The 22,138-nt window shown below is 38.0% G+C and overlaps 1 protein-coding gene across 1 annotated transcript in view; it reads right to left on the bottom strand.

The window, feature by feature from the left end:
* DOCK10 (dedicator of cytokinesis 10) overlaps positions 1–22,138 on the bottom strand; it is a 364,408-nt gene that overhangs the window by 124,942 nt on the left and 217,328 nt on the right. Inside the window, 1 exon segment of the mRNA XM_020975484.2 lies at positions 2,272–2,455. Within this exon segment, the coding sequence (XP_020831143.1) occupies positions 2,272–2,455 (184 nt within the window).

Below are 22,138 nucleotides of genomic sequence, written 5' to 3'. Positions count from 1 at the left end.
ACTGGTCCTGTACTTCAGAACAGGCTATCAGAGACCTTTGTGTTTTGAGGTGTTTATCAAATCCACTCCCCTTATGGTTTGAATCATTCAGTTCAGGTCTGGGCACTGCCCCTGTTTGAAACCAGGGCTCTCTAGATGCTTGGACACCTTATGTTGGCACTGTCAACAAAAGAGTCTCTTTCCCTTCCCTCTTCAGCCTTGGCTATATCAGAAAAGGGACTAGAAGCAATATGAAATAAACATGTACGAGGAAGGAGGAAAGGAGAAGAGAAGTATGTCCTATGAGTCTGAGATTTCCTCTTCTCATTTAAGCAAGAGGTACAAACGGGTTTGAGCTATTTATATCTGAACTCTTCTCCTCTATTAGACTTCTAGGTGGCACAGTGGATATAGAGTACTAGACTAGGAATCAGGAATTCCCACCTCAGATACATAAGTTGTGTGATGTGGTGGAAGTCACTTAACCTTTCTTTGCCTCAGTTTCCTCAACTGTAAAATGGGGATAATACTAGCATCTACCTCACAGCTAGTTTGTGAAAATCAAATGAGATCATATCTGTACAAAGAGCTTAGTACAATGCCTGGAACCTGCAACGTGCTATGTAAATGGCTATTCTCCTGTCCCTTTCCTTTAACCCTCCTCTCATGTGAGGCAGACTAATTAGAAGGCTTTTATAATAGTCCAGGCAATGAGGTGATGAAGGCCTGAACCAGAGTGGTGGCTTTATGACTGGAGGGAAGAGCCCATACTGGGAAGGTAGAAACAAGATTTGACAGCAGATTAGATATATGTGGTGACTGAGGATAATATGATATGATCTTGGAATGTATGAATGTATGTATGTATGTAATATGGTATGATCTTGGAAACCAGCAGGCTGGTGGTGCCCTTGACAGAAATAGGGATGTTTGAGATGTTAGAGAGTTTGTGGAAAAGAGAATTAGTTCTGTTATGGATGTGTTGACTTTGAGATACACATAGGACATCTAGCTGGAAATATCCTAAAGGCAGCTGGTGAGGTGTAACTGCAGTAGAGCTGAGAGGCTAAGATCAGGTCTATCTGGGACTCATCTGTGTAGGGAAGATAACTGAACCCATGGGAGCTCTTGAGATCACCAGGTGAGATAGTATAAGGCAAAAGGAGAAGAGGACCTGGGAAAGAGCCTTGGGATACACCCCTGGGCAAACCATGCACATGAACAAGCAAAGGAGATTAAGAAGCAGCTCACCAGATAGGAGAGTACCAAGAGAGAACAGATTTGGAAGAAAAGTTGGAAAAATGTATAACTAGAGGATTCATTGTATTCAACATATTTTATAATATTGATAATATTGTTGTTCAGTTGAGTCTGACTCTTTATGGCTTCATTTGAGGTTTTCTTGGCAAAGATACTGGAGTGGTTTGCCATTTGCTTTTCCAGCTCATTTAACAGATGAGGAAACTGAGGCAAATAGGATAAGTGACTTGCCCAGGGTCATAAGTGTCTGAGGCTAGATTTGAACTCAGGTCTTCCTGATTCCAGGCCCAGCACTCTATCCACTGTACCACCTAGCTGTTCAATAATAATAATAATAATAATAATAATAATAATAATAATAATAGTCACTAATATTTATGTAATGCTTTAAAGATTGCAAAGCCTTTTACAAACATCTCATTCAATTTTCACAACAAACATGGGGGTAGATGCTATTAGTATCCCTATTTTACAGATGAGGGATTTGAGGCAGTGAAAGGTGAAGTGACTTGCCTAGAATCATACAGCTAGTAAGATTCTGAATTCAGATTTGAACTCAGTTTTTCTTGTCTCCACAAGCAATGCTCTATCTGCTATACTGCTAGCCATTTATGGATATATGAATATTTGCATTATCAATGCCTTAAAAAATCAACCTGAGGGAGTTCTATTACTTTGTTCTAATATCAGGCCATAAATTGTGATGTATCTCCTGAGAATTGTCATGATCCATTAGCTGGTTTCTGAAATAATGTTTGCCATGTTTCCAATAGGCGACTCCCAACAACTACTATTGAAATATTATCTCAAACTACTGTCAATCAACTGGAAAAAATGCTCATTTGCAGTCACCACCATTATTAAGTCAATGTAAAGATCTGGGGGATGATTTACGGAAATGGATACCTCTGGGACGGATGGGTAAGAGGCAGAAAGCTATTTGAGCTGGTGGCAGTTTAAATGACCTAACTGATCCTAAATAAGGAGTCTCCTTTCAGTATGAGAAGAAATGGCAGCACATCTGTTTCTCACCCAGCCTGAGATCTGTGAGGTCCGCACTCTTCCTTTCTTGAAGGGGCCCCTCAGGATTTATTTGGAGGATTTTGTTGAGAGTGTGAATCCATTCATCCATATCCAGCTCTGTTTCAGCCGCCAGCACAAAATATGTCAGGTCATTCATTTTCAATTCAAAGGCGTATTTTCTTAGTCTGTTATTCTGCAGTATCAAAGGGAAAGAAGAGAAAGGTTTCAGTAATTACCCTATGAAACAAGGAACAAAGGAGTCTCTAAGAGAGAAAAGAGAAAAAAGAATGTATATGTGAGTTTTTCACACAATGGCAAATAGCTAAGTAGCAGAATTATGAGACCCTTCAAATAGAAAACTATAGAGTGGTTGGTATACTCAATGACCTTCAATGTCCCATTTCTGAAGGGTATTCCATTGGGCACTATGGCATGAATCCAAGATCACATCACATCTTCTTCCTATCCCTGTAGATGTCAAACCCATCCATATCTTCTGAGATTGTCCAACAGTCTCATCTGTGTCTTACCATAAATACACTATTGCGGAGCCATTCAATGCTTTGGTTCTTTTAATCTTTCATAACTATTACTGCAGCCCTTAGTTCGTCCTCCTTTTATCCTTCATTCTCATTATGTGATCAGCTCATTCCTTCTCCTTTTCATACATGTCCTTGAGGATATCTTTTCTGCCACTTCTCCCATGCTAGTCGTATTGATTATATATATAGTTGATTTAAATCCACTATTGGTAACATTAAAAGAAAATGGTGACCCATTCCATTAGGATCACTGTTAAATGAATGGATGAGTGGGTCAAAATTGATTTCTCTTCCTCACTTCCTGCACAGAACTGCTAGAAGTACAGTGTTTTCATTTACTACTTCTCTTTGGAGGTCAGAGAGACTTTGTGATATGCTTTGCACCCTAGCTGGGGGGTTCTGTGAAATTTTAAATTTCAAATTTTTGGACCTTCCAACCTATATGATCTCTGATTTCCAGATAATTTGCAAATTATCAATAGGAACAAATAAAAATATTGATATCAATAATAATAACTGACATTTATGTAACAGCTTGAGGTTTGCCAAGAGCATGCGATTTGCTTTACCTGCATTATCTCGTTTGATCCTAACAACAACTCTGTGAGTTAGGTGTTATTATTATCTCCATTTTATAAATGAGCAAATTGAGGTTGAGAGGTGTCTAGTGACTCCCTGAATGTCACAGCTGGTGTCTTCAGCAGAATTCAAACTCAGGTCTTCTTGACTACAATTCCACTACACCACCTAGTTAATGTCAGGAACTTGCTGACATTTAATTTTAGGACCTTTGCAAGGTTTTATAGGAGGCGACACCTTTTCAGATTTGATCTTTGAGAAAAAAGTAGCACTTCTGCTAGAAAAGTCACTCCTCATATTTTACACCACCATTTTTCTTTGCAGAGGAGCTACAGTATAATTCATATAATCATAGATTTAAAGATCTTCCAGTTTAACCCTCTTTTTTTCCCTTACAGATGAGGAAACTGAGGTCTAGAGAGGTTAAATATCTTGCTCAAGATCACGGAACTATTAATGGCAGAGGAGAGATTGAAATCCATAGCCTTGGAATCCAAATCTAATTCTTTTCAGCTATGCTATGAGCATGCTTGAATTTTCTACAACTCCTGATCAGTAATTTGCTGTGACTGAAGAGACAAGACAAAATTATCATCTTAAGAGCTCTAAAATATATGTAGGTATTTTAAGAATCCAATTCTACATTCATTCTTCAGTGATAAGGCTGAAGATGATGATATGCTTTCCCCTAGTATGGGTGGATAATTTACATTCATTCTTCCTTGGTGTTAGTGTGAAATGAAGAGCAGCTGAATGTAGAAATATTTGAATTTGGAGTCAGAAAATACTGGTCGGAGACCTTGGTCTGCTCCCAAATAGCTATGTAACCTCAACCAAGTCATTTAGCTTATCTGAAAAATGGGTATAATTATATTTTTTTACTTCACAGAGTTTTTATGAGGATTTAACCTTGACCAAGTCCCTTACCTTATCTGTAAAATGGGTGTGATTATATTTTGACTATTTACTTTCACAGGGTTATTATGAGGATCAAATAAGATTTATATATATATATATATATATATGTGTGTGTGTGTGTGTGTGTGTGTTGTGTGTGTGTGTGTGTGTATATGTATACACATACAATTTTAGAAATTTTGTTATATGTAATATATACTAATATATTAAAATTTTGAAATATACCTATAATTTTTATTTAAAAAGTATGTAAAATCTTATTTGATCCTCATAGCAACCCTGTGAAGTAGTCAAAATATAATATGCCCATTTTGTGTTCATCTGTATGTGTATATACATGTAAATGTGTATATGTGTATGTATATATACATATACACACATATATGTCACAATGTAAATGTCAACTCTTATTACAGCCAGGACTACACTGTACTATGGAAGCCTTCTTTAAAGTAGGGGAGTGTAATATAAAGGCTAGCAGATGAACTGAAAAGATCACTCCAGGGAGTTCAATTCTATTCAGTTTAATTCCATTCAACAAACAAATATTAATAGTCTACTATGTGCTGAACCTTCTGCTGTGGGCTGGGGAATACAAAGAAAACAATAAGACAGTCCTGCCTTCAAGGAACTTATCTTCTACTAGGGGGAAACCAACAGGTTCACAGATAAGTTATAAAGTTATATAAATTATATGAGATGTAAAAATATGCATACAAAGTAGTTTGGTGAGGGGGAGCCTTAAGATGGCCTCGCAGAAAGGTTACCCTCCAGCGGAGCCTTGCAGGCAGCTAAGAATTTTAAAGGGGGTAGGTGAAAAAAGAATGATGCTTTGGAAGAGTACAGTTTATATGAAGGTATGGAGTTGAAATCAGAGGTTATTAACTTTTTGTATCACTGACCCTTTGTTTGGTCTGATGAAAGATATAGAACCCTTCTCAGAATAATGTTTCTAAATGTATAACATAAAATACATATGATTATAAAGGAAAGGATGATTGAAATGTTAAAAATAAAAGTTCATGGATCCCAGGTTAAAAACCTCTGAGGAGATGGAAAGTCCTGAAGTAGGAACAAAAAGTATTCCAATTTGACTGGAGCATGTAATGTGTGGGAAAAATTCATGTGGAATCAATCTGGCAAAATAGGTTGGAACTAGACTGTTAAGAAATTTAAATGGCAAACAATAAGGATTATTGTGGACCTGTGGCCAGATGATCTGTTACTAACTATTAATTACTTTCCCCCTACTACCAAAAAAATACATACACACACCCCAAACTAAAAACAAAAAAAATAATGATGAACGATTTAGTGATCATAATTTTTGGCATCTGGCAGATCTGCACTCTCATTGTAAAGAGTGATAGATTTGAATGGAATAGGATATTGCTGCGATGGAAAACAGCTTTCAAGAAACTATAGTCAGCAATGAATGGAATACTGAAATAGTGAAGCCCCCTCAGTGCAGCTGACCCCTCCCTACATTTCTCAGAAGCTGCCTCACTGAGAAAGCAGAGTGTCACAAGTAGATCACATGACAGAACCACATCCTGTTCACCAGGATTCTATCCCTCCTCAGGCCCCCTCCCTGGTCGTTGAAGCAAACCATTCCCTGTCTCTCGCCCTTTTTGTCCTTGGTGCTGGGGAGAAGTTTCCGCGCTTAGACTGTAAGCTCCAAAGCCCAATCAATGGGCAGAAGAGCCAGTGGGTGAGTGGGAGGATTGCGGTTAAGATCTATATAATCTGCTGAGCTGAACACACTTCTGCTCTCTTTGGTCAACGTCATCTTATGGGTGCTCTGAGGGAGCCCTTTCTCGAGAAAGCCAATAAGTGAACTATTCTTTCTGCTAATATCGCTGAGTCTCCAATTTATTGGTAAGGGTCTTTGTACCCCACACAGCAACATCTTAAGACACTGTTGTCCTTAATATCTGTGTGACCTTGGGTAAGTCATTTCCTTTCTGAGTCTTCATTTCCTCTTCTGTAAAATAATGGGATTGAACTGGAAGATTCTAAGATATCTTACTACTATTATGGCTCTCAGTCCTCTGATTCACATTTCCAGTCCCCTTCTGTTGTTGTTGTTTTTTTAAAGCGATTTCACAGATACACCTTTTTCTCATTTTATTTGTACAATAACCCTAGTGGATTGATGGAACAAGTTTACCTCTTCCCATTGTAAGATGAAAAAAAAATGGCACTGAAATAAGTTGCCCAGGTGGTAACAGGGCTGGGACTAGAACGCTGGGCTCTTGGAACTTGCTCAGGAGCTACTAATCCATAGCCTGAACTTTGGCATTTTCCAGTATGTTACCATGTCTGAGTATTTCATTGAGTAAAGTGTGATGATATTTTTAACATGAGTGTCTCAAATTCATACTAAGTCAAAGAGGCAGCATGAGCACGGTGTAGTGAGAGAGGGAGCTGGCTTTAGAGTCAAGAAGCCCTGAAACACATACATACACACAGACACATACACACACACACACACACACACACACACACACACACAATGATGCCATCATTGGCAAGTTATTTTAGTGCCCAATCAACTTTCTAAGATTATAACTTCTATGAGTAAGCTGCTGATATGCGTTGGGTGGAAGGAGTTTTAACCCCAGGAATTACCCAGAGCAATGGAACCACAGATCTCGAACCAAAAAATTTTTTTTAATCTCTATCTAATTTTTTTTAACCTATTTGTTGTTGTTCAATTGTTTCAATTGTGTCCGACTCTTCGTGATCCCATTTGGGGTCTTCTCGGCAAATGTACTGAAGTGGTTCGCCATTTCCTTCTCTAGCTCATTTGAAAGATGAGGAAACTGAGGCAAACAGGGTTGAGTGACTTGCCCAGGGTCACACATTTAGTCTGAGGCCAGATTTGAACTCAAGAAGATAAGTCTTCCTGACTCCAGGTCCAGCACTGTATCTGCTGTGCCACCTGGCTGCCTTATTCAATCTACTCTTTGTGTATGGGGTATATACACATACATATATGTATGTGTATATATGTGTGTATATACATATACACACATGCATATATGCATGTACACATATGCATTCGTGGATATGCATGTATGTGTATGCATATTTATACACATATATGTATATTGCATAAGTATGTGTGTATATGTGCATTAAAATATATATGCACTTGATACACATAGGAGACATTTATATAATTAGTCCATTCATCCACAGGTAGAAATATCAAATATTTCTCCTTCAGACTTTTAAAAACTTAACATGAGATAGAAGGCCTTTGTTCCCAATGAAGACTGAATAATGAATATTTTACTAAGAGTCAGAAGCCTTTAATAGGAAAAAAGGAAAATCACAGGTCAGTTTCATTTCCATGACTCTTTCTTAGGAAGGGCAGTGGTATTGAATTCTCCTGTACATGGTGTACATTAACAGGCTCATTCTGTGCTCAGTCTGTGTAACTAAGTTCTCTTCTTTCAGGTTATAAGGGTTTCCACAAATCTGCTCTTGGTTCTATGTATCATGCTACATAAATTAAAAAAGGGAAGGCCCTTTAGAAAGTTCAACAAATTTTTCCCCTCTAAAGCTGAGACAAAATCTTTTGTATATTTTTCAAATGGAGGGAAACTGAAACATATGGAAGGTCAATGTTGTATTCTAGTTACGCTCCAATGTAGTAAGAAAAAGTGTTCTAAGCAGAATCTTTAAATCAGGAACATCAGAATTTGTTTTTCTTAAATGCCCCTCTTTGTTGAAGAAAGGGAGCCCATCATACCACAAAGGACTCTTTCTCCTTTTGGAGAGGAAGCCATTTTCCCTAGCCTCATGCCTGGGTATCTGAAGGGCCTACCTTTCTAAAAGAGAGATGGCCAAGGACTCATTCTTCTCATGAAGAAAACATAACACTTCAGCTGATGACTTCATCTAAAGCTCAGAAAAGACAGTTGAGGAGCAGCAGAGATGTGATAGCCATGGGCGAGCGGGCAATACCACACCCAGCAGGGCACTCTGGCAATGCATTGTCCATCAGGAAGCAGGCCCAGAACACATAGAGTATTGGAGGCTGGGGTTTTGCCTCTATGTGGGTCCACTAGTGACCTGTGTAGCCTAAGTGTATAGACTTAACACATGTACTTTAACAGCATGCGTTTCCTACATGTGCGTCCTCTGAATATGGGTTCTAGATCCATATGTTCTTAATGGATGTGTTCCTCCACATATGCTCCCTAGCCACATTGGTTCCCTATATGTAAATGCCTTCAGATGTACTCCCTGGCCACATAGAGTCCTTATTTGTGGACTCCCATGAGTGATTACTACTTATGTTCACTATTCCCATTGATTATATATATATATATATATATATATATATGTGTGTGTGTGTGTGTGTGTATACATATATATATATATATGTGTGTGTGTGTGTGTGTGTGTATATATATTTGTGGGACAGTTTGTACCAAGTTTACGAGAAAATTATGAGAAATTTTTTTACTGTGCTATCTCATTAAATGTCTTTGTTTTGGATTAATTGTTCAAACTAACCATTTTGGCCGATTAGTACAAGTAAACATATTGGTGGAGGTTCATGTTATAGCTCTGAGTAGATGTGGACTTACACAGTACTTTCAACCTGGAACACCTTTTCTCATACAAATACAAGTGTTTAAAGAAAAATATGGGCATGAGAGTTAAAGGCATCATCAGTTGGGTATAGCGGGAAAGACCTCCTGTGGAAGGTGTGATTTAAGTTAAGCCTTAAAGGAAGCCAGAGAAACCAAGTAGGGGAAGGAGGGAAGAGGTGGGGAAGGGTCAGACACTTTGTGAGCCTGGGAGGATGGGAGTACTTTAAAAATAGGAAAGTCTGGAATAGGGGAGGGTCTGGGGAGAAAGATAATGAGTTCTGTTTTCGATATGTTGAGTTTGAGATGCCAATGGCTAGGACTTGAAGGAAGTAAAAGGCATAGATCGGAAAAAGGGTGGCAAAGTCTTCTAAGGATGGGAAAACATCCTGAATAATGACCAGATTGTCTAGAAGGAGGGACTGTATTGCTGTTTGATGAAACATAAGGTTGGAAAAATGACAGGGTGGGGCAAGGGAACTTTTTATAGCACTTATAATTATATATATATGTAAAAAAATATAATATATATATATTATATATATGTTACATGTATGTATGTATGTATGTATGTATGTATGTATGTATGTATACACACACACACACACACACAATTTGGAGAGTTGAGATTCGATTTAATAGGGAAAAGGAGCCAGAACTTCTGTTGAAGATAGGGACTTGATAAACAAGGTTTTTGTGAAACAGTGTCTGGGAAGTCCTTGTCAAATACATTTCTTAATAATCATATTCAAAGGGTAAGAGATGGGAAGTAGAGAGACAATTAGAGGCAATTTCAGCATTAAATTGTGAAGTGCTAAAAAACCTGAATCAGAGTGGTTGCTATGGAAACAAACAAAAAGGAACTAATACAAATGACATTATAGAGAAAGAACTGGCAGAAATTAGTGATTGAATATGGAAAGTGAAAGGGTGGGCAGAATTAGAGCTAAATTTTAGTTTTCAAGACTCAGAGACCAAGAAAATAACAGCATCATCAATATGAGGAAACTGAGTAGGTATGCTGGTCTGGATGAGAGCTGTGGGGAAAGGGCTAAATAAACAAAATCTTATCCAGTCCTTTTGCTTTGTAGGGCATGGGGCACTCTGGTCTCACATGTAGTGTCCTTGTTCAATGCACTCTACGGGGCCTACATTCACTCAAAACTATAGTCTTGAATCTCCACTGATGGGTTTAATTTTTACTCGTTAACCAGAGGACACGATTAGCTCAAAGTGAAGGCATTTAACATAGTATCATAATAACAGAGATAAGCAGCAACTGAAACATTCTCCCCTTCACCTCCAAACTGCTCCTGTCACTCCCCAATTTGAGCCCACTCTCTCAAATACACACATCTACGATGAGAAGAATGGGTATAATAGGTGAAACACATGTAACCACGTATCCACATTTGTGGAGGGATTGCTCATGCCTCAAATGATGTTGGGCTGTTAATATTTGGCAATATCTCTGTTGCTTCCACTGGGTCTACTCCAGCTGTCCTTCTAGTCATTTCTAGATTTGTCCACTCGTCAGTGAGTTGGATGTCTCCATTGCCAACATGTTGTAGAACTTGAATCTGCTACCAGAGTGTGAGTTTCAGCTAGAGTCCTTAATCTGAGGAGCTACCCCTGCCCAATAGGAGGAGGATTAGGCTGTACTATCTTTCTTTCGGTTTGAAGAAGGTTTGGTTTGTCATCAGAGTAGCAAAGGAAAAAAACAACAACCACCCCACCTCAGTAACTCCCGCTATAGAGAAAGTATTGGGTGAGGTCCTGAATTCTTATCTTTGAGGAGTCAGGCTTTTTTGGAACCAGAATAGTACTTACTCCTGCTAGATCAACACCTCTATCTTAAATCTTTCTTTGATTTAAAGATTAGAAAGTGCCCTTTATTTTCAGTTAATTCCTAAATGTCTATCTACCTCCCCTTATAAGAAAATTCCTAAATAGTTAAATGCCCATTATTAACTTCCTCAAGTTATCATGGGTGCCAATATACCATTTTCCATAGACAACATTCACCTAGTTAGGCTGCAATTTACAGGATTACAGATTTTGAGTTCTGAGGTACCTTAAACATCATCCAGACCAAAGTCTTCCTCTTACAGATGAGGAACCTGAGATCCAGATGCAAGCTGGATATCAATAACCTATTAATCAATAAGCTTATCTTAAAGTACTTAATATGGCAGATACTTTGTTAGGTTTTGACAAAAATGAAGCAGTCTTTGCCCTTAAGGGGCATATGTTCTATCCAAATGATTAAAGGGTCAGTTTATTAAACTCTCCATGAAATATCCTTTAACCACTCCAGACAGAAATAATTTCTTTCTCTCCTAAATTTTCATAGCATTCACCACGTGAAAGCATTTATTGATCACCTATTACTTGGTCTGGACCTATTACTCCAAATTCAACAGTTTTTCCATTCTTGATATTGTGTGGTTTTCTTACAAGAGCACCCTAAGTTTTCTGTGTAAGAATAATGATAATAATACATACACATACACATATATATATTCATATATCCATATATATATATATACATGTGTTTATATATATTATGTATACACACATATATTCTTTTAAAGTTTGCAAAAAACTTTACATACTCATCTCATTTGAGCCTCATAGCAATCTCGTGAAGAAGGTACTGCAGGTATTAATATCACCCCTCCCCATTATAAAGATGAAAAAATAGAGGTTCAGAGGAATTGTGTGACTTTCCCACAGTCACATAACTAATAATTGTCAAGAGGCATGATCTGAACCCAAGTCTTCCAGACTCAAAGTCTAGTTTTCTGTCCTCTCTTATATCTCGCTGTGTAGGAAATTCTCAGTATTGAAAATTTCATCTTTGATGCAGAGCATCAATTCTTTTGTAATTTAGAATCTTAGGTTCTCAAAAAGTGCACCTCAGCACACTATTTCACTATTACGCTATGTTTTCGTGCACTAAAGTGAGCAAAGATAGTTTAAGAATCACTGCCTTGAGCTTTCTAAGGGCACTAAAAGATTAATGACTTGTCAGGGACCACACAGTCAGTATGTTCACTATGTGCCTGAGGCAACGCTTGAATCACTTATCTTCCTCACTCCCAAGTCAGCCCTCATGTCATTCCTCTTAGAATTCATTTACTTCCTTATATTGTAGCCATCCTTTCTTGTAAAAAGACATAAGCAAAAGGCGATGCCATAAGTATTTGAACCAAGGAGACTGGGGAGAGTAGAGAAGTTTTTACTTGATATAGGAGTCATTTATACAGAGACAGCTGGTGGAAATGAGGTCTCCAAGGGGAAAAAATAATGTACAGTTTACTTATCTCTAAAATACAGATAATAATACTTCTGCGATTTACCTTGCAGGGATATTATGAGGACAGTCCTTTATACATCTAAAATGTTGTTCACATTAATCTCTACTAAGACACACAAAAGATCTAATTTGATCTTCATAATATTACTAGGAGGAAGGAAGGTGAGGTATTATCTTCAATTTGTAAGAGAAGAAATTCAGGGTGTGAGAGGTCAATCAACTTGCCCCAGGTCACATGGTTAGTTAGTGGTAGAGAAAAGACTAAAATCCAGTTTTTAAAACTCTTATTTACCTCAGTGTATTTTCTATGACATCCTACTATTTATTTCTCTATAGAAAAAAAATGAAGGAGAGAATTAGGAAAGCACAGTAGCATATAAGCCAAAGGAGGGGAGAATTTAAAGGAGTAAATGTACCCATTTTTAAAATGGGAAAAGAGTTTGATTTTTTTCTTCCTAAATTGGAATAACTAGATTGTTAGCAGCTAATTATTAAAAAAAAAGATGAAAAAGAAAAGAAAAATTAAAACAAAACAAAAAAATAAAAAAACCTCAGGATACTCATAAATCATACAGATAGATATTGAATAGAGGATCTATTTATTCCTATAATATTGGAAAAGGCTAGTTCCTTTTAAAGGACAATTATTGGCTCTCTGGAAAAATTCCAACTACAGTAAAAATAATAACAAAGCTGGAAATTGCTAAAAAAAAAGTATACATATTATATTTGACTTTTGTTATTTTGAAATGAAACAAATTTTATGCTGAGAATGTTCGAGTGCTGAGTTGTTTCTAAAACTAACATGAAATAATTAGTTTAACCTGACTAATCCTATAAGTAACACTATCAAGGAGATAAAAATCTGTGTGAAAATGAACATCATTATAGTTCATTCAAAAGAAAATAAATACTCTGAAAGGGATTGGCCTTTCAATGGAGATAGCTAATAACAAAAGAATTCAGGAGCAAGAGTAATATTTTAAATTGCTTTTTAAGAAGCTACATCTGATGAATTGCAGCTTCATTTCAAGATAATTGAATGAAGGCAGCTGGAAAAGCTGGTGGCAAGCACCGGACTAGGAGTCAGAAGACCAGGATTCTGGTGCTAGGTCCACCATTTACTAGCTCGGTGACTTTGGACAAGCCAATTAACCTTTCTGAGCCTGTGTTTTTACCTGCAAATCAGCAGGATGAGTGGCATTATCACAACCCCACTTACCTCCCTACCTAAAAGGTTTGTCGTGGAAATCAAATGAAGTATTTTGTAGGGAAGTGGGAGGGGGCACTATATGGGGAGGGGGGGGACTAATCTCTGTAAAATGATACACTAATGTTAAGTGTGAGGCCTGGGGCAGTTTTGCAAGGGGTTAGCCCTGTGCTACTTATACAGAGGGAGATATGACTTCTGAGTGGCTGAGAGAATGCTAAGGATGACTCTGTCTGCAAATGGGACTTATTTCAGTTTGTTGCAATGAAGGACTTCAGAGGCACACATGGATCTCTAAGAAGGTTTTTGAGAGAGAAGGAGACTTTCAAAAGGTGGACTGGAGCCCTCAGAGCCATAGACAAGTATGAGAGCAGGCCCATCTTCCTTTTTTTTTTTTAATTTAATTTAATTTTTTGTTTTTTCAGGCCCATCTTCCTTGACATCAAGGAGTTGTAACTCTAGAGACTATGAAGAGGGGATCTTCCCGGGATGAAGTTGTTGCCTCTCCCGGTATAAGGTAAGATTTTATTTCCTCTTGGGTATTCTCTAATATATTCTAATCTGTGGAACATTTCTAATTTCTATTTTCTGTTTTGTTTAGAGAAATAGGTTTATTTGCTATTAGCTTTTTGTGTTTTTTGTATAACTAGAATTTAGTGGTAAGGGGCTAAATTTGTGAGTTTAAGCTAAGGGCTACGCTCTCCTTGAAGAGCAATCAAGGAAGTTGCTTTCCTTTTTAGCCCCTAAACACTGTATTTAGAGATATTTGAGGGTGATGCAATATGTTGAATACCTCTCTGGGAAATAGGAGAGATCACCTAGCCTCTGATGGTCCTAGACTCTTCCTGCTACTCCCCACCTGGTACTGCAGACATGGCCCTCTTCCAACTTTCTGCAAAAGTGGACCAGACTGCAGACCATATCTACTAATTCTACACACATCCATGTTATCTAATCTCTCTCTCTCTCTCTCTCTCTCTCTCTCTCTCTCTCTCTCTCTCTCTCTCTCTCTCTCTCTATTTGTTACACATATATTTTAGATAATCGTCCTACATCTGACTTACATAAGACATTATTATAATTTATATTTGTATTCTAAGCCATCATGAAACAACCTTTGCCTTTCAAAAGGGGGCATTTAGAAATAGAACGTTCTATTAATATCTTACTATAATCTTTCTATTTTGAGATCACCAAAACTAACCAAAATGTAGGGAAGTTTACATTTAAGAAGATTAAGATATCTGAGCTGTTTTCTGTCCTACTACCTGTAATGAAGATAATAATGGCATCTAGAAAAAAACCAGTGAGATGTTTGAATGATATTCAAATGTAAGAAAATATGTTAAAGTTATTAAGAGTTGAATTATTGCAATTCTCCATAAAAAAGTTCTCTCCTCTTTTCAGATTGTGAGATAGATATATATATAAATATATATATATATATATATATAAATATATATATATATAAATATATATCTATATATATATATATATATAGATATATATATAGATATAAACCTGATGTAGCCCATTAAACAACCATCCTGATTTATCACAACTCATTTACATTGGTGATTTCGATATATCTCCAGACTTGACCCCTCCCTTTAGCTTCAGTTCACTACTTCCAAGAACTTGCTGTATCTATACCTCAAAAACAACCTGTCTAATATCTGGTATAATGGAAAGGGCATAGGCTTTAGATTCAAATTCTTACTCTGTCACTAGCAGTAAAAACTTGGCCGCTCAACTTGTCACCATGGTTTATACCTCTGTAAAACAGGATGGTATTATTTGCATCATGTACTTCACATAGTAGTTGTGAGGAAAGTGGTTTTGTAGCCATAAATCTCTGGATTTGAGTTTCTTAACCTAGGGTCCAGTGATCTAGGAATACATGGTTAGATTTTATGGGATCTATGAACTTAGAAAGAAAAAATAAATAAATCTTTATTTCAATCTAATTGGTTTCCTTGGTAATCCTAATGTATTTTATTTTATTCATTTAAAAACATTATTTCAAGAAAGTATCCGTAGGCTTTACCAGGCTGCCAAAGAGGTTCATGACACAAAATTGATTAATAATAACCAATATTTCTATCGTGCCAGGTGCTATGCTAGGTAGTTTGCAAATGTGATCTTGTTTAAACCTCAAAAACCCCCGGGGAGATAGGTGCTATTATAGTCCCATTTTATAGTTGAGGCAAACAGTGACTTGCCCAAAGTTATAGAGCTAGTAAGTATCTGAGGTGGGATTTGACCTCAGGTCTTCCTGACTTTCTGACTTCCAGTACTCTAGCCACTGTGCCACCTACCTGTCTATAAGAAAATAGGCTAAGAACCTCTTCTATAGTTAAATGAGTTACTCTATATAAGTGAGTCTCTCTCTCTCTCTCTCTCTCTCTCTCTCTCTCTCTCTCTCTCTCTCTCTCTCTCTTCATATATATATACATATATATGCATATATATATGTATATATATATATATTTTTTAAATGTGTGTGTGTGTGTAAATGAGTCTTTCTAAAATCTGCCCTTTCTCCTAACTTGTTTACTTCTCTCAATGATGCTACCATTCTCCCAGTCACCAATGCTCAAAGCTTCTGAGTCACGCTTAACTCTTCTTCTTCCTTATTTCCCCATTCCTCACCATTTAATCAGTAGCCAGGTAGAGAGAACTTGATCTCAGATATTTCTTGCTTTTGTCTCCTACTTTCCACTTAGTGAAATCATTCTTATTTCAGGTACTTCCTGCCTGCATGAGTATAATTGTTTTTCCTGCCTCTAATTTCTCTTTTCTAATCCATCCTTTGTGCTGACATAAAAATAATCTTAATTGTGATTATATCATTCCCTTGCTCCAAATCCTTTTGTGACTCCCCATTGTCTAGTGAATAAAATACCAATTCCTTAAAATAGAATTCACTGCTCTCCACAATCTGGCTCAAACCTACTTTGCTAGACTTAGCTCATGGTACTTTCATTTGGCTACAACAAATATGGACAGATCATTGATCTCATACCTCCCCCTACTGCCTCTGTACATTTGCACATGGCCTTTGGCCTTTCCCAATGCATGGAATATAGACTCCCTGCCCCCAAAGTAGTGTCTTGAAGTTAGGAAAATCTGAGTTGAAATTTGAACTCAGATAATTTTTAGTTGTGTGACCATGAGCAAGTCTCCACCTGCATCTGTTTAGTCATCTACAAAATGGGAACAATAATAACCTACCTTACAGGGAGTAACATTTGTAAAGTGCTTTGTAAACCTCGGAGCACCATATAAATGCTAACTATTGTTATGATTGTTATTATGATTATGATTATTCATTGAAATCCTCTGCTTTCAAGGCCAAGGTCATGCATTCCTCTTTCATGATACATTTTCTCTTCTCTCCCCACCTCTCAACTGAAAGAATGATCTCTCTTCCCATAGAATCTTTCAGCCTACCCTCTTAGACCATTCCTATACTCATGATCACTTGTGTATATCATTTCCCTACCTCCCACTAAACTTAACAACTGGTTAGATCTGGGAGGGAGAAAGTGAGGGAGAAGGAAGAGTCAGGAAGATTCTAAGGTTGCAGACTTGGGTAACTGGAAGGAAAGAGGGACCCTCCAAAAAACCAAGGACATTCAAGCTTTTTGAGGGGAAATAATAAATTCTGTTTCAGACATGTTGAGTTTGAGATGCCTATGGGGATAGTCATTTGGAGATATCCAGCAAACAGCTAGTGAGGCAAGAAGAGAGGAAAAATTCCAAGTATGGCACCTCTTTGCACCAATGAACGCTGACATCATGCTTAGGGAATTCCATGAGGGTTTAGAGAGGTGAAATGATTTATTGCTCACGGTCACACCACTAGTATATTCAGAAATGGGACTTGCATCCAGGTCTCCATGACTTAAAGGCTAACTCTCTATTCACTATAACCTATTGCCTTTCTTTAGAAAGTCTAAAATTCAACCTAGTCTGTCTGGCTTTAATCAACAAACTGGTTATAAGAGGTTTCACCTGACAACTTAGCAATCCATCATTCTATAATGTTGGAGTCTATAAGCCAACAACACCTCTAAGGTGAGAATGACTCAGACACGGACAGATTTCTCGTTACAAAACACATTGCAGCTTCATAGTAAGAAAGGTATACAAAAATGGTCCCTCTAGGAATTGAAGTCATCCCTGCTAAGATTTACAGTAGAGTAAGGACAGCTGTTTCTCAGGCTTTTTCTCTCAACATATATTCTCTTTAGGAAATACTATGGGACTTCAAAAGTCATATTTAAAAAAAGCCTGAAAGAATAATTTCTCTCTTCCTTGAATATTCTACTAAACCATTCCTATACACATGATCATTTGCATATATTACTTCCCTAACTCCCACTAGATTTGTCAACTGGTTAGATCTGGGAGGGAGAAAGTAAGGGAGAAGGAAGAGTCAGGAAGATTCTAAGGTTGCAGACTTGGGTAACTGAAAGGAGACGGGGACCCTCCAAAAGCTGGAGAAATTCAAGCTTTCTGAGGGGAAATAATTAACTCTGTTTCAAACATATTGAGTGGTAAGAAAACCTTTGGTAACATTTGTGGCATCTCATTGCTCTACATATTCAAGAAGTTCTCACTTTTCCACACCAACATAAAGTTGGTTAATCCTATGGTATCAGAACGATCGGCAGCATGACATCAGTAGACACAGCATTGAAGTCAAGGCCTGGGTTTAAACCCCAGCTCAGATGCTCACTTGCTCTGTGACTCTGGGCAAGTCATTTAAGCCCTCTGGCCTTGATTTTTCTCATCTCTAAAATGAGAATGTTGGATCAATGGCCTCTAAGATCCTTTCCACCTCTAACTTGCTGATTTGCTGATTTTTTTTTTTTGTCTACCACAATGGGATTATGGGGATACGTTCAGGCCTTTCAGCTAAAAAGGGAGAAGTTGAGGGCACAGAAGAGGATGATTATGTACAAAAATCTCCCTTGTAGGGCCAGGTAGTCACTTGCCTAGGTCTTTAGGCTTGACTTTCTCACCCTCAGTTACCCTTGCTCCATGCCCAAGAGATTAAAAGGAGTGTATGTCTAATAATGCTTTGCAATAAAATTTACACTATCGGAAGAGCATACTCATATTTAACTATACATGGGAATCAACATCTGATAAATGATAAAATGTCAAAATTAATGTTAAATGTGGGTTCGTCTCAAGGGAACATGCATCTTGGGGCAGTTAGTTGGCACAGCAGGTAGAACATGGGTCCTGGAGTCAGGAGGACCTAAGCTCAAATCCAGCCTAGACACTTGACACTTACTAGCTTGTGTGACCATTGAAATCCTTCTCTGATTTCAAGGCCGAGGTCATGTATTCCTCTTCCATGATACATTTTCTCTTCCCTCCCCAGAGATTAAACATTGTACGTAAGAAATAGCAAAAAGTCACTCGACTCCAACTGTCTCACCCCCCAAAAATTAATGTTAAATGTTTTAGCATCATTAAGTGAGCTATGCTAAGAGGAACCAAAAACACTTTGATTTTTCTGGTGCAAGAAAGAGAAATGACAAAAATCTATTTCATTTTCTTCATGAATTTAACATACGCCTGATGCCCCGTACTTCAATCTACACTACACAGGATCACAGAACACTATGCAGCTAGATTTAATAAAGGTTTCACTTGCCAGAACAAACTTGAAGTGCATGTGGAAAAGTAAGCACTAAACTTTCCAATTCAATGTCCATAAAATAGAGCTGTGGATCTTTCACCTATTGCTAAGTGATATATTTTTTTTCAAACTTATAGCCAAATAGTCCCTTTTGTGGCCAACAATAGAAAAATGCCTCCTCCCTCCATTAGGTTCTTTATTGTCCTTTCCATATGGAAATTTGGCGTCTCCTTTAAAATGCAATTATCTTCTACTTTTGCTGGATTGCTCTGTAACACTTAATTAATTCTCTCCTTTTAAAGTTCAGCATTATTGCCTTCTGGAGGAATTCCAGATTTTAAAATAAGAACTATCCAGAAAAATACCAGGCTTTAAATGCTCAAGAGACTTGGATTCAGTGTCCATGACTCCACTCCCCTCTGGACTTATCCTTGTGATAATATCCAGTTCAACGGACAATCAGGTAAATAACCTGGCTTGCTGGTCCAAGTAGTTACTAAGTTAGTCAACAAACATTTACTGAACATTTTTGATGTGCCAGCCACTGCATTAAGCATTGAGGACATAACGAAAGGCAAAAATGGTGCCTGCTCTCAAGGAGCTCATGTTTTAATGGGGGAACAACATGTAAAAAACAACATACATACAAGGTCCTAGGTAGCACAGGTAATAAGCGGGTCAATCCAGGACTTGAACTCATGTTCTTTGACTCCAAATTCATCATTCTTTCCACCATAGCATGAAAAGCCTACCATGTGACAGGCACTGGGGCTACAAAGACCAAAATGAAAGTCCTCATCCAAAGGAGGTACACATTCTAACAGGGGAAACAATTTGTATGCTACACAGATATAGAAAAGAATACAGCATAGATGGAGATTAATCTTAGAGAGGAATGTACTAGCAACTCAGGGGACTAATGAAGGCTTCCTAAAGATGGTAGATTTGAACTAGGTTCTGAAGGAAGGCAGGCAACTTAAGAGGTAAAGGTGAGGAGGATGAGCATTCCAGACATGAGGGACTACCAGTGCAAAGGCCCAGAGGTGAGAGATTAAACATTGTATGTAAGAAATAGCAAATAGGTCAATATAGCTGGATTGTAGGATTGTACAATGTGTGTGTGTGTGTGTGTGTGTGTGTGTGTGTGTGTGTGAGAGAGAGAGAGAGAGAGAGAGAGAGAGAGAGAGAGAGAGAGAGAAAGAGAGAGAGAGCATTAAGTCTAAAATGACTAGAAAAGTAATAAGGGACCAGGTTATGAAGAGCTTTGGGCTTTATATGGATACTTAAGGCAATAGGAAACACCAAAGTTTGTTGAGTGGGGGAATGGATTGGAGTTGGGGGAGACTTGACAACATTGGGGAGTTTGGAAAGAGAGGAAGGTTTTTGGGGGAAAGATAATGAGATCTGTTTTAGATATGTTAAGTTTGAGGGCACATAATTCAAGATATCCAAAAAGCAATTGGCTATTAGATTGTGAGCTCCTCTTTTGTATCCCCAGTGCTCAGTTGAGAACCTGGAATACAGCAGATGCTTAATAAATGCTATTGACTAATTGACTGGGACTGTAGCTCCAAAGAGAGAATGGGCTGGATAAAGATCTGGGAATTATCTGCATGGAAAAGTGAATACAGAGAGAAAAGAGAAGATGGTCTGAGGCACAGCCTTGGGGATATTCATGGTTAGTGGGCATGCAGTGCATGAAGAAGCAGTAAAGGAGACTGAGAAGGAGAAGTCAGATAGAAGAGAGAGCAGTGTCTGAAACCCAAAGAGGAGAGAATATCCAAGAGGAGGTGGTCAACAGTGTCAACTACTGCAGAGAGCACTGAGAGGAGGCCATCAGATTCATCAATTAAGAGATTACTGGTGCCTTTGGAGAGAGCAGAAGGATGGACATGATGAGCTGCTCTGTGCTGGAACCAGAGAAAGCCTTTGCCTGAAGCCCTCTGTGAGGGAGATACTCCTAGGATGGATGTCTCCTAGAACAGCTGTACACAATCTAAGGATGATTCCCAGGTGGAATGTTCAGCATAACAGAATTCAAGCAGGCACACAACTGACTGAATTCCTAAGTCAGGACCCTCTGAAACCATCATGAATGTGGATTTGAAAGGAATTCATTTAAAAATATGGTTATTTTTGAGGAAAGATAAGAATTCATTGGAATGTGAATGGGTACAGGTGGATTTATTGTGTCCTCTTGATATCCATGAAGTATCAATGATATATGTTGAATACCAGAGCAATACAATCAGATGTAAATCCTACACAATGGAATCAAACTTAATTTTCAGGTACCAAAAAACTTGAGGCCATAAGATTATAGATTTAGAGCCAGAAGGGACTTTACAGGTCATCTCTCTCTGGACCTCAGTTTCTTTATATGTAAAATATGGGGGAGAAGGTTATGGGGCTAGATGACTTCTGAGTTCCTGTCAAGCTCCAGATTTATACATTATGGACTGGACTAGCTCCGCCATTTTACAGGTGAAGAAACTGAAACCTAAAAAGGCTAAATGACTTTCCCAAAGTTGCATGTGACAGAGGTGTGACTCCAACCCATGTCTCCTGAATCTAAATCCAGCCATCTTCCTGCTGCCTATCACAAATATTCACATAGTCCCTTCTATTTGGGTAAATGCCAGGAAGTGATTCTATTCTCAAGAGTCTTTAATACAAAAAGAACTAACCAAATAGACTATTCCCAGAGCCCTAAAGATAGTGAATGTTGGCAATTTTGAAGAAATGAAAAGGGGGATGCCTAGTGAGCTTCCATTCATAGGTCATTTAATTTTGGCCAGAACAGCCTAACACTGGGCAGATAGAGCCAGCTTGTTTACCCTGTGACACTTTTCATACATATGCCAACCTTATGGTACCATAGCATCTTAGAAGAATAAACAGGAGACAAGAGGCATAATATAGTATCTCTCCAGGAGAAAGTCAGTCCTGGTCAGAACTCAGTGTGCCAGAAGAATCACCCTTGTCATAGCACTATCCAAAAAAAACAAACAAACAAACAACACCCACTTAGCTGCAATTAGG

Source organism: Phascolarctos cinereus, unplaced genomic scaffold, assembly GCF_003287225.1.
Source record: "Phascolarctos cinereus isolate Bilbo 61053 unplaced genomic scaffold, phaCin_HiC Scaffold_7;HRSCAF=346, whole genome shotgun sequence".
Lineage (NCBI taxonomy): Eukaryota > Metazoa > Chordata > Mammalia > Diprotodontia > Phascolarctidae > Phascolarctos > Phascolarctos cinereus.
This window is presented reverse-complemented; position numbering and strand designations above follow the sequence as displayed.